Source organism: Meleagris gallopavo, chromosome 6 (genome assembly GCF_905368555.1).
Source record: "Meleagris gallopavo chromosome 6, MGAL_WU_HG_1.1, whole genome shotgun sequence".
Lineage (NCBI taxonomy): Eukaryota > Metazoa > Chordata > Aves > Galliformes > Phasianidae > Meleagris > Meleagris gallopavo.
In genome coordinates, this window is record NC_139409.1 from 31,242,759 (window position 1) to 31,256,981 (window position 14,223).

Genomic DNA, 14,223 nt, shown 5'->3' on the forward strand with positions numbered 1-14,223 from the left:
AAGAAAATACATTGGAATACATAGGTTCCTTTAAGAGATCCTCAAAACTGGTACCCTCTTCATTCATTAGCTCTCTTGAAAACAAGCAAGTAGGCAGGAAATCAACAACTACCTCATTCCTCCTCTCTCTTGTTTCAGAAAAAACTGTAATGACTCCTTATGCTATTATAGTGTCATTGTCAAGAAGAAGTAGGAGAAATATCAGTTTATTTTCCTCTTCCTTCAAATATCATTACCTCTTGAGCATTTTTCCATGTCTTCAGAAGACTGTAGCCAGGATGGAATCCTGGACTCATTACACGAAAAGGAAAATGACAAGTTACCACCAGCTGACAGCGAGTTTTGTTTGGTCAAGCTTCCTGCCTGTTCCAGAGAAAAACAAGAAAATTAACAAATAATATTATGAAGCTGTAAGGACAGATTTTGACAAGCCACAATTGAGGTCCACAATCAGTAACAAGGACTGAAGGCATCAACAGCATGGCAGTAACAAAAAAGTTATGAACTAGTTTATGCGTTATAGTCATCAAGCATACTGTTAGGACATAACGTACAAAAGCAGATACAAAAGGAATAATAAAACTTTGCTGAAAACTGAAATTTGAAGAAAGGTAAAACTCTGCATCAATTAAATCAATTTAATACATTTAAAGTGCCACATGTGGCACAGAACCAAAACAGCACATTCTCTTCCTTTCATATAATCCCTGAAGAAGCCCAAAGGTAACTGAAATGTAACATGCATATAGTTGTTTAGAGCTTAGAGTTGTTTTTCAATGAAGAAAGCATGATCCTAGATGCTTTCTAAAAATTTTACTCTAGGTCATATGACTTTAGCATGGATTTAGCTTGATAGACATTAATGCATGTATGACATACATCTTACTTTGGTAAAGAGTATCATTTTGCAATGTCTCAGTAATCCTTTTCAGAAGTGCTTACTATCAGATGCTACAAGAAATGCTGAAAGTGATGACTAAGAGCTAATTGAGCAGCACAGTGAAATAGTTTCCAGTGGAAAGAAATTTCCTCCCAATACTGGTTATATCAGTGGCTTATAAAGCTTTTTTTTTTTCCTAACGTAACAACAAATAGTATCCATACAAATGTGTAACTATTTTTTAGACTTCATTAAATCTTTTGCCTTTTTTCTAAAATATACATCAGGAAGTTGCACAAAGCAATTAATACTTTGTCAATATCTTATTTAAAATTTCACCTTATCTGCCATTACATGGCCACTTCACTGATGATAAGAAGAGCTAAGTTGTTTGGCTCTTTTACACGTTTTACAAAACGTGCCCATCTTTTACCAAGGCTTAAGTAATACTTGTTTTAAAATTATTCATATGAAGCATCACCTATCTCTCATCTGTTGCTGTTTTCATAGTTAGCCTTTTAAAGTTTATAATTCATGCTTCAGTTTGAGTTGCAAAATACTGTGCAGGTGATGTCACTCAGTACCACATCAATTTATATATCACATAATAGCAGGAAGAATTAATAAGCATAGTAGTTTTAAAGTTAACCTATGCAGTTCAGCTGTTTTACTCCTACATCAAACAGTATGAGTTGCAGTCATCTATATACGTAAACACAAATGATTCCAGTACCTTTAGAAGCTCAAGTACACTGAATTTAAAGATAAGGCATGTAGAAGGAAGGGATGCCATTCAGAGGGACCTCGAGAGTCTAGAAAGGTGGGCCCGGGTGAACCTGATGAGGTTCAACATGGCAAAGTGCAGAGTTTTACACTTGGGCCAGAGGAATCCCAGGCATCCATACAGACTGGAAGGAGTGGTCCTTGAGAGCAGCCCTGTGGAGAAGGACCTGGGGGTCTTGACAGATGAAAAACTTAACATGAGCCAGCAGTGTGCCCTTGCGGCTCAGAAGGCAAATGGCATCTTGGGCTCTATCAAAAGAGGGGTGGCCAGCAGGGACAGGGAGGTGATTGTCCCCCTCTACTCTGCTCTTGTGAAGCCCCATCTGGAGTACTGCGTCCAAGTGCAGAGCCCCCAGTACAAAAAAGACAGGGAGCTGTTGGAGAGGGTCCAGAGGAGGGCCACGAAGATGATCAGGGGACTGGAGCACCTCCCCTATGAAGACAGGCTGAGGGAGCTGGGCTTGTTCAGCCTGGAGAAAAGAAGGCTGCGGGGTGACCTCACTGCAGCATTTCAATACCTAAAGGGAGCCTACAAACAGGAGGAGAGTCAACTCTTTGAAAGGGTAGATAACAGCAGGACAAGGGGAAATGGTTTTAAGTTGAGGGAGGGGAGATTTAGATTGGATGTCAGAGGAAATTCTTTACAGAGAGAGTGGTGAAGTGCTGGAACAGGCTGCCCAGAGAGGTTGTGGATGCCCCATCCCTGGAGGTGTTCAAGGCCAGCTTGGATGGGGCCCTGGGCAGCCTGGTCTAGTATTAAATAGGGAGGTTGATGGCCCTGTATGTGGCAGGGGGGTTGGAGATTCACGATCTTTGAGGTCCCTTCCAACCCTGTGATTCTGTGATTTTCTGAATGTATTGACGTTGGGAGAAAAATCCCACGTTTATCTCATGCAAAATAGCCAATTCTCTTCCAGAACATATGCACATGAAGGGCATAATTAAGAGCAAAGAAACAAGACGACATTGCTAAGGAACAGTCAAGAGAGAGTCTGTGAAGCTCCAATTAGCATAATTTTGATTGTGATCAGAATGGTTGAGCATTAGAATCCAAGAATTTCACAAATGTACATAGATACATACATTAATTCCCCAACAACTATTTAAAAAGTGTGAAAATTGACCAGGTGTCTCTAAAGGCAGATAAAATGCAATGCAAAGTTCACTACTTATGTTTTTCCCAAAATATTTATCCACTGGATTGAAATCAATGAACATTAGCCTAAGGCTGGTGTAAATTGGCAAACCTCCATTTAGCTTCAGCAGAGCTAAGGTGATTAACTGCAGCTTAAGAACTATCCCCTTCTATTTTTCACATGAAAATAAGCAGGGCTTCTTTGCAGTGCAAATCTGGATTAACAAATTAAAAGTGAATTAGAGTTTCTCATGCTAAAGAAGAAATAGTTAATATCCTGACAGCGAGCACAGATTTTAGATATGCTGGTCACATGATCCTTTTTATATTTTCTTATTTTTTATTTTTTGAGAGCAAAGGCATAGAGATAAATGGACACTGCTATGTTCTATTTTTGCTCTCAATATAGTACTGCCCCTTCTATCCAAGTTGTCTTATGGGAGAAAAGAACTAGAGTGCCCCAGAAGGTTTTCCATTTCCTCACAGACTCAGAAGAGATGGCTGTCAGAGTCACAGAGGTGCTGGCTCCACAAAGCCACACAGACTGCTCTTTGCTGAACACTGCTGTTACCAGAGGGCAAGTCTGCTCTTTCAGTTGCCATTTTGCATAGATCCCCTCCCTCTCAGCCAATAGCAAAAAGCAGTTCCGGCACGTGTTTGTGCTTGGTAAAAAAAAAAATTGTTATTCAGCTACAGCACTGTCCTTCCAAAGTAGCAAATATTCTCTCATATCAGGACCTTTTAGACAGACCCCAAGCTTCATGCAGTTTATAGTCAAGCTTCAGAATGACATTGTTCCAAATGATACTATAGCTATTCAAACCCCATTCTAATGCAGCACAGATTTAGTCTTATGCATCTATTATTATACTTTTATCAAGCCAGAGATGCATGCTCAGCTAAATAAGAGAGGTTGTCTAATCTTTAACAGTCTTTCAGGGTCAAAAGGGGAAGTGTAAACACTCCACATTTATTTCCTATTTTTTTTTTTCCCCTGTTAGTAGCAGAGGATGCACTATGCTTTGCATCTTTGAAGGCAAAAAAGATGTGTGAGAAAGGATACTGGATAAGTTGACAAAGCACTCCTAAACATCCACCTAAAATTTGACAGATGGAGACTCCTCAGAACACAGTGATAAATGTGCTGCTGACTGCTCAGAAGGAGTCCCATCAAATCAGTAAAAAGAAAATCCTCGAACTACAGGTAGTGTGAAATGAGCCCACTCAAACTGTACAGCAATATAGCCAGGAAAAAGAATACCTTAGGCAGTAGGATAACAAAGAAGTGACTGCTGCATAAGATATATTTGTGAAGTTGACAGAAAACAGTTACAGTAAGTAGAGCACAATATTGCTAAAAAAAAAAAAACATTCTCAAAAGAGGTCTGGTTCTACACTACAGCAGAAGCGTTTCTTTGTGTGAACATCAGCCAGTCAATATGCAAACTGCTGGAGACAGACTGTGCTCAGGTGCTGAATAAAATCACTGTTTTGTGAGGCTACCTCACAAAATGTAAATAGTACTCATAGGTTACAGCTGTCCAATATTCCCTATCTACTAGTTAACCACAGTCAGATGTATTACTGTATAAGGGAGAGGTTTTATTAGCTTAAGGAAAAATGAAAATCTGAGAATAGGAAAAATATACAGATATAGCTGAGTGCTCTTCTGTGACTCACATTAACATTCACTAGCTTGTATCAGACAAATAATATTATACAGTCAAAAATTATGAGGATTCTAACTTAAATCCAGTTTTAAAAGTCATTGTGAAAATATTATTTACTTCTTTAAAACACTGGGACAACATTAAAAAATTTACCAGCATCACAGAGGAAAGTACTTGCTGGAGTAAATTTATAGATAGTAATATTTTGCTCTTTATAGACCACAACTTAAACCCATACAAATTTTCATTATGCTCTTTACTTTAAAACAAATCAGGCTAATTTAATCACTGATAAAAGCTCATTGTTTATAAATCATCACTATTACCTTTCTACTTGGAGTCAAATCACACAGACCAGGGCCAGAGTCCACAGTAGTAGATACTGGGAAGAAAAGATTATTGACGTCATGAGGAAACATGGAGATTTCATTCTGACGATACATCCTGTGATGACGAAGCTTTGCTACCCATTCATCAAACAGCTCCTGAGATTTCACCTACACAAAATTTCAGATGTTACAACACCCACGTTCAAATTCGTTAGCAAAGAAACTAAGATATCTTGTACTCATCAGATGGCTAGCCTAGTTGACTTTTATTGGCAAAATTCCAGGAAAGTTTTTCTAAAAATTTTTCTCCTACTAGAATATATTATGCATGAGCTTAAGCATGACAAAATTAGTCACTGGATAAAATAAAAACAGAAACTTCAGTTATCAGAGCTATGATTGCAATGCAAAACACGCTGCTTAGCAATTTCTAGAGAGAAAAAAGCAAATAAAAATTGTCACTTCTTAGTTACAAGTTCTAAGGTTTCATCAAGGTTCAGCTACCACCAAATGTAATGGGGTGCCTGACTCTGGAACAGCAAAGCCTCTCACGTTATAAAGTGTAAAACTAGTCCATTGAGACTAAAAGTTAAGTGAAATTAACAGACCTCCTGCTGTTAAAAATAAACGTGCTCTTCAACACACAGACTTCATGTTGCTATACTCCTACATTAGGCAGCAAATTTTGAACAATGTTAAAGACTTACCTTCAGATGATATATCTGCTCTTCGGTATCTAAGTCTATACATTTTGTTGATTTCTTTACAGACATGACAGAAAGTCCAACATCAATACAGCCATGAAGTTTCCCTCTCTCTATCTGCAGAAAATAGAAAAGAATACAATAACCCCAGAATACAGCAAGATGGACATTACCTGCTTTGATCATCATTATTCTGCATTTAATCTACTGTTAAGAGCTGCTGAAACTCTACTTCTCTTTACTATGAATATGAAATTATTGTTATTTCAGATAAAACACTGTTGTTACCTTATACTGGCTTTAAAGGGTTTTAAATCACTTACATCAGCTTGGCATTTAGAATACTTCAAAATCCCTCTGTCCAAAAAGAAGTATCTCTGCAAACAAAAAATGGAGAGAATTAAAGAAAAAAAAAATAAATCACATGAACAGCCAAACAACAACCACCACCACCACCACACAAAACCAAAAAATACCAACTCAAACACACCCACACATTTATTCGGAGAACATCTCTCCCTGCCCTTAATTTTTTTTTTTTTTTTCCAGTAACAACACATTCAGTATGCCACATTTACATGCAACCAGGCTTTCATACAGATGTTCCTTTATTACCTTGTGCCAGCCCTTCAAAGGCCATTTTCTTTTTTTCAGCAAGCAGCCTTCCTGTTTCTGTGGTTCCTGGGTACAATTCATTGCTCCCCGGAGTCCTTCTACAATTTCCCAGCTGTCCTGCTTAAACAGAAAATATAAGTCTAGATCTTGTTTATTCCAACTAATGGAATTGCTAAGACAGATCCAAGATGAGTAAAAAGTCAAACTACAGGGTTTCCATCATTAATAACATTCTCAGCACCTCATTATCTGGATGTCTACAGAAATAAAGATAAGAAACTGTAAATAATAACAATGCAATAGTAAAATAAACATGTGATGATAAAATAGAACAGGCTTATTAAATAAGTCATCTAATATCAACATCTTTCTATCAGATAAAACATTAAAAAACTGAAAAATCCTGAATAAAAGTTACGCTGCGAAGAAGCACATGTAGCATCAATGACCTGGATGAAAGGATAGAGAGCACCCTCACCAAGTTTGCCAATGATACAAAGGCAGAAGTGGCTGACACACCAGAAGGCTGTGCTGTCATTCAGCAAGACCTGGATGGGTTGGAGAGTTAGATGGAGACGGACCTTATGAGGCTCAAAGAAGGCAAATGTGGAGTCCTACACCGAGGAGGAATAATCACATGCATCAGTACAGGTTTAAAGGCTGATTTGCTAGAAAGGAGCTCTGTGGAGAATAACTTCGGTGCTCTGTTGGCACAGGTTGACCAAGAACCAGCAGCATGCTCCTGTGAGCAGTACAGTTGATACAACAAAAGGAAGAGAACCTCCAGAAGGATCTGAACAGGCTTGAAAAGTGGGTCCATGTGAACTTAATGGGGTTCACAAGGCCAAGAGCAAGGTGTTGTGCTCCCAGACACATGCAGACCTGGAGAAGAATTCTTTGAGAGGAATCTTGCAGAGAAAGACTCGGAGGTTCTGGAACAAAAAGCTGGACATGAGCCAGCAGTGTGCTCTTGTAGATAGGAAGACCAATCCTGTGCTGCATCAAAAGGGTTAGGCTTAGTGGGGAGAGGGAATTGATTGCTCCCATCTGCTCTGCCCTTGCAAGGTCCTGTCTAGAGTACTGTGCCCAGGCTTGGGGTCCCCAGCACAGGAAATAAGTGGAGCTGCTGGAGTGGGTTCAGAGGAGGGCCGCAAAGATGATAAAAGAGTCAGGCTGGGTGGGGTCCTGGGCAGTCTGATTTAGTGGGTGGCAACCCTATCCACAGGCAGGGGGTTGGAACTAGATGATCTTTAAGGTTCCTTCCAACCTAAGTCATTCTATGATTTATCTGTACATACATATACACACAGCCTGGTCACAATTTACCATAAAAAGATTTCTGCTGTCACATGTAGAAACAGCCTATGCTAAAAAAGATGTATTTGCAGATTATGAAAAAGAAATAAAAGACTCTGAAGACTATAGCACATTTTTGTCTATACTAGATAACTGAAGGATCTGTATTTTCTTACAAACTGCAGCCTTCCCAGAAAAAAAATAAAAAAGAAACAAAAAGCTAAGAACCTATCTGAAATATGAGGAATGTGGTAAGAAGGAAAGAGTACAAGAAAAATACTCCCCCAGTTTAATCATGTATATCTCTAGTTAAGAGTCTCTTGCCATCAGCAAGTCTTGTATGAAATACTCTGCAACAATCTAACAGAAAAGAGAGGGTTTTTTTACAATTCTTTTTTGTTGAAAAACAGCTAATGACCACATAACACAAATTTCAAGATTTCTGATCAGAAACCTCATGAATGATTTATCACCAGCTATCACGGGATTTCACAGATCCATAATTAGTAAAAACTGTCAGAAAATAAAATTTCATGTGCTTGTATCATTGCTATATATATATATATACACAAACATATATATATATATAAAAATATATACATGAAAAAGAGGAAAACTGTAATCTGTAGAATTTAACAATATAAAAGACCACTGTGAAACACTTAGGTGAAAACAGAATACTACACAAGTGAGTTCTTGTGGTCGTTTTCATTTAAGCTAAAATGAAGTATCCCCTCTTCCCCTTCCCAGATTTTACTGACTCAAAAACTTTAAAACAAAAATTAACAAAGGCACTAGATGTGCTCATTTAACCATCTCCAGGATCATTCAAGTTCAGCCAAAAACAAACAAACAAAAAAACCAACATAAGTTACATCAGGTTATATATGCCTATTACCAGAGTAAAAAGACAAAATGGGAAATCATCTTCAAAAAGACATTCATTAAACAGCTTAAGCAACACGATCTCTTATTCCAAGATGTTACTGGCAGCACTCCACTATTTTGTTATTATCTTCCTTGCACTGCACTTTATGGAACAAACTACAAGCTGGTCAGCTTCTCTGACTTGTGTTCACTCTGCCAATCCTACACAAAAGAGTGCAAGCATCAGAAACAGGGTTGACCAGCTCTCATCATTCAACACTCTACAGATCACCTAGTGATCACAGAACCACAGAATCATCAAGGTTAGAAAAGACATCCAAGTCCAACTGTTCACCTCCATCAATATCTCCCACAAAATGATGTCCCCCTGTACATCTAAACACCTCTGGGGTTGGTGACTCTACCACTTCACTGGGCAGCCTGCTCCAACATCTGACCTCTCCTTCAGAGAAACAGTATTTGCTAACAACCGATCTAAATCTCCCCAGCACAACTTGAGACCATTTCCTCTAGTCCTACCACTAGTCACATAGGAGAAGAAGCTGACTCCCATCTCATCACAACCTCCCTTTTGGTAGCTGTAGAGAGCAGTAGGGTCTCCCTAAGCCTCCTCTTCTAAAGTTCTGCCACCTGAAGGCAAGTCAAAACTGCAGTCACCCTAAATGAAGTTACTATAGCATGCATTTTATGTTTTTTTAATTCCTCCAATCTAGAATATTTTGACAGCTAGTTAAATATCATGATTTCATGACTACTATAAGAAATAATATTTTTCCTAGGGAAACCAAAAGTTATGCTCCATATTCTTTATTCATTTTTGTCAACTTGGGATTCACTTAGGAATCTGAATAATCATGGATTTTCCCCTGCCTAGAGATGAATTATTATTATCAGGTCAGGGAAGAGAGAAGCTACTCAGACACAAGGAGTTAATGTGCTGAAGGCAGGCAGAAGGCTCCCTGGGCTGTTGCCAGCATATCAGCTCATCACAAACCACAGCAGTGCACACTCTGCTGCAAGACAGCAGCAGAGTGAGTCTTCTGTGGGGTGAAGCCATCAGAGAATGAAGCAGAGCCAGCTTGTGCCCTTATAGTGACAGTTAGCTGCAGCTTGCTAGCTGCAGCTTGACAGCTATTGAAGTACAAAGGCAGCTATAAGCCTCCACAATTAAGGTTTTTTTTGTTTTTTTTTTTCTTTTTTGACAGAGCCTCTCAACCTTGAAAGCAAAGAGAAATGATATTCCACCAACTCTTTTACCGTAAATGGAAATGCTTGGCCACCAAATGCTTTCTACAGTGATTTTGGAATTCTTTTTCTAGTTAAAGATTATTTAATTAACACTTTTATAATTACTAACATTAGGAGTCTATGATGCCTGAGCAGCCTCTTAAAATATCAAGTATAGTGTAATGCTACAATTTATATTAAGTCACTAACTACTGAACTTACTGCTACTCCCTATCCACAGGTGGATAAAATTACCCCTCCCTGGGAAATATGTTCTGCAAATGAGACTTTTCAAGTTGGGGACTTGAAAAGAGGTAAACATTAAGAAGTAATGAAACCTGATGGAACAAGTGAAAGATGATTCTAATTAAGAACTAATAGGAACATTTAGAACATTAAGAATAATGTAATGTTCACGGTTGTTTCTTCCTTCTTGAAATTAGCCAGAAGAGTTTAAAAACTGCATTACATCATTACCAAGCAAGTTATTTCCACTGCCTTATTCAAAATATATTACACTGCAGTATACAAACAATTTTTCCATTGAAAACCAAGCTGATAGCCGTCAAGACTAGCAAGCAGTAGGACCTTTTCAGTATTTTTATGCCTAATGAATCATATTTCTTGAGCTTTGGATCCAGTTCTCAAAGTCTTTGCTTAAGATTAAACACAGCATATTGTTAACAGAGCAGTCTACTTGCAGGAGACAAGAACAAATTTGAGCACAGTCAAAAAAGCAAGAATCCAGATTCACTTTTTTAATAGGGATAAATTTGGGAAAAAAGAGACTGCTGAAATTAGATCCAGTTTACATTGGGAATATGCGGTAAAGACAAAGAAAGCAGTTGAGAAACAGTAGAGCTGTAGTACTCCCATCTGGAATACATGCTGTGTCAATAGTTTGGGTTAAACTTTTAAATGTAGAGCATATTCTTGGCCTGTATTTCAAATAAGGCTTACTTTTGGCAGTTTCTGCAGTCCAGGCACAAGAAGTTTCCTGTTTCTGAAGATCCGCATTTCTCACTGTTTCTACAGTGCCTGGTCAAAAAGTGCCTTTACAATAAAAAAAGCGTGAAAACAGAAAGAAAAGCAGAAGTAGGAGCACCACCTCCCTTTGATTAGGACCAACACTGGCCAAATCTCAGGTGATGGCAAGGTTTCCACTCATATTTCTGAGAATCTGGGAACCTCACAATTCAATTCAAACCGTACATTAAAGGGTAGATTTAGCTGAACTGAAAATTGGTCTAGAACTCGTAAAAGCACAGGACTATTTAATCAACTTTATTACCCAAAGAAATGCAATGAATATTTCAGAGAATTAACAACTTGGAAAACTACTGGATAACTACTAGGCTCAACACTGCAATAACAGCAAGCATTTGGTTCTGTTGGCATCTTCTGGCTAGAACCTTTCCCACTTGAGCCTCTAACTCCCACACTTTCCAAAACACTGCACTGTGACTTTTTTTTTTTTTTTTTTTTTTTAAGATCTGTTCAGAATCTACACCCAACCAGGATTTTCATCAGTATTTAATTCTTCAAGATATCCGACACCACATTTAATGAGTAAGAAACATCAGCTGCTGCAGAAGCAAAAAAAAACCAAAAAAAAACAACAAAACCACAACAACTGCTTACTCTAAAATGAAGACAAATTAATCAAACTGGTTGGTTATTATCTTTTTTCATCTGTCTGAAACATCTGAGGAGCAAACTGGAAATACAGGATGGAAGCATTCAGATTATGGTTTATTTTATTGATTCTTATCACACATAGGGAACTGGAAAAGATACCCCAAAACCATCATGCTAAATTGAGGACAAATACCCACAAAACATTACTGCTTTGCAACATCCACCTCCTCCTGAAATGAAACAAACAAACAAACAAAACAACAGCTGAATTGCATTAACAATGCCCAGTCCAGAGTAGCAATATTTAAAGATTACAACCCTACTAAAGATTTCGCATTATTAAGGACAAGAGTCTGCACAAAATGATCAACTCTGCATTTGCCGCCTGAGGCAGATGCTTCACTCAAGGTTGTGGGAAGAAGCACTATTGTTACATATCACAGGTTCAAAGATGCTCATTTTAGATCAGCAGAGGAATTCACACTATAGTTAAAGGGTTCCTATGGATGAGGAAAAAAAACCCACCACGCATACACTTCAGTCTCTAGAGATAAGTCTGCTATTAGGTAACTGCAGTCATTTTCTATATTTAATAAAAGCCTTCCTGTTTTCTGCAATATTGCGTACATATAGCTCCTCAAGGTGAATTATTTCAGGAGAAAGAATGAAATAACAAATTTGAACGGCTCTCAGATTGATGCTTGCACTTACTGCTTCCCAAATGAAAGAGATGACAGTGCCAGACTCTCTTCCAGTATAAAATGCAGTCAGTTGTACCGAATATTTTAAAGTGCCAAAAATAGAAGCTTGCTTTGTGGAGGATAAGAGCTGGCATCAGCTGCAACTAAAGCATTTGTTACGGTTCATAAAATTGGCAGAAATGATTCAATTTTCCTTTTTAGAACACGGAGTATTTTTAAGCAGCTCACCTCTCATAAGGCTTTTCCCTACTGTATTTATTTTAAGAGTTCATTAGCATATTAGACTTAGAAATTATCATCACAATATATCTTCCTTTGCACGTAGGTCAGTTCAAACGTAATGACCAATACCAGTTTTCCATGCTCACAAAACAGTCTGAGCTGTGACTTTGTAGAAGACAGATCCTTCTGTGACTGACAGAGAAAGGCAGAGAGCTAGGACATGGCAGCAGTCTCTAACCTATTATGAGGCTTCAAGGTGAGGTGCACATAGTGGAACAGCGTTAACTGTTAGTGTCTTCAGTTCACACTGCAAACGCATTGCATCTGACAGAAAAGGCCACCAAGTTTAGCAAAGGCAGGAGCAGGCCTCTCAAAGTCCTGCAGGTCTGTTTCAATCAACCCTTGTGGCACAGCAGCCTATCTTCAGTATCACAGGTCTCCATTTATGCTCCACAGTGCTGGCGCGTGTTGCTCTATGAGGAGCAATAACTACATTTTAGCAGCCACTGGAACCCAAGGACAGGCCTTACACATCCACAGTTTCACATCCCAATCTCAAGTTGCTTATTGCTCAATGCCAGTGTGTACTTTCAATGGGCTTTGTGATTAGGGGAAGCTTAAATCCCACTACTATGGGGAAAAAAAAAAAAAAAAACAAAAAGGAGTCCTGCATTTTTCCAGGATTCACTTTTACTTAACTAGATTAAAAGAACTACCATGTCCATGTCAAATCAGCAGCACAGAAAAAAGCACCCAGGTAGATCTGTCATTAACTTGCAAGTAATTCTAATTTTGACGGTGCTTGAAAGGGGCACAAAAGATTGACAAAGAGTAGGAAGCCTTCCATCAAACTGGAAGATAAAGGAAAGAAAATGAAAATCAACTACTCACTCGACATTCCACAGAGCACATGGCAAAATTACTTAAACTTTCAAAATACTGTTAATACACTGTTAATTCAAAATACTGTTAATACAGGACTTAACGTATCATATTGCAGTCTTCTAACAGGGCTTTGGAGAAGAAAAAAAAAAAAAGCAAAGCCTATATGTTGTATAGGTGATACTTTTTATATTTTATATAGGAGATACTTTAGAAATTCTATAGAACTTCAGATGGCTGCTGTTTTCTACGCAGTACAGCTCTGCTTCTATTTAAACTAACATGCAGAGGAGAAGCACAAGTAAATCTCAGTTGGTGATCTTATTCATCCCAGTCTCGTCTGGCACCTGGTTGACAACATCCACTAGGAGGTGAATATTATGGACAGTCAACAAAGCTCCAACTTACTAGTACAAGAGGCTGAGAAGAAAAAGGAGCAATTAATGATAAAAACAATAGTATTCAATGAAACGTGACAAGAACTCCTCTGCGAGAAAGGAAACAGAAAACAACAGAACTCTACATTGTCACGGAAAGACTCTGGCAATTTTATGTTATTATATTACAATCTACACTAGTAAAGAGAAGGTCCTTCTAAGAAGGTGCAGGTCTTCATAAATTGCAAGACTAGAGACTCTCTCAAAGCACTTGCGAGTCCAGGCTAGTAGGTGCTGCAGTGGATTGACTTTGTTAGACCTAAAGGACCATCTTTCTGCATGCAGCAGAGATTAACATTCATCAAAACTTTCACTGAAACTTTCTATCAAAGCAAACTGTAATTAACAAATGAATTTTAAAATCATATGGGAAAAATGACCCACAAGTTATTTTCAAGTAAATATCTAAAGTGCATACTGTAAAGGTTATTTAAATCTTTGCTTTCCTCAGCAAAGCAGTTTGTTCTGTAAGTTGCACAACTACTTCAATGTAAAAAAAAAAACAAAACAACAGCCACATGAAAGATATAAAAAACCATCAGGGAATAAAATAAGGAACAACAATACACTGCTACACACATAAGAGCTATGTAGAGAAACACAAGGGGAGATAACCAATACAAAATTACCCAAAAAAGGATGATAGGCACAATCCAGTTAAAGAAAGAAAGGTTTGCTTACCCATCCCAAGGATCAGGGCTCACTGAATTCTCCAAAAGGAGGGATCTCTTGCAAGAGATCCCCCCTTTGTGGCAGCCAGCCCTTACATGAGGCTTAGATAGGGGTGGAGCCAGGTTCCAGGCCTTCTGGTTGCAC

The 14,223-nt window shown here is 38.3% G+C and overlaps 1 protein-coding gene across 8 annotated transcripts in view; it reads right to left on the reverse strand.

Annotated features, from left to right (window-relative positions):
• OSBPL3 (oxysterol binding protein like 3) overlaps positions 1–14,223 on the reverse strand; it is an 88,989-nt gene that overhangs the window by 30,692 nt on the left and 44,074 nt on the right. For 5 of the 8 annotated variants that reach the window (XM_010712779.4, XM_010712784.4, XM_010712778.4 and 2 more), the window contains 5 exons: positions 6,117–6,236; positions 5,825–5,878; positions 5,505–5,618; positions 4,795–4,965; positions 237–363 (listed from right to left, as the gene is read on the reverse strand). In XM_010712779.4, the coding sequence (XP_010711081.2) occupies positions 237–363; positions 4,795–4,965; positions 5,505–5,618; positions 5,825–5,878; positions 6,117–6,236 (586 nt within the window). The remainder of the gene's footprint in view (positions 1–236; positions 364–4,794; positions 4,966–5,504; positions 5,619–5,824; positions 5,879–6,116; positions 6,237–14,223) is intronic. The other 3 variants (XM_010712786.4, XM_010712785.4, XM_010712783.4) reach the window with 1 other exon arrangement.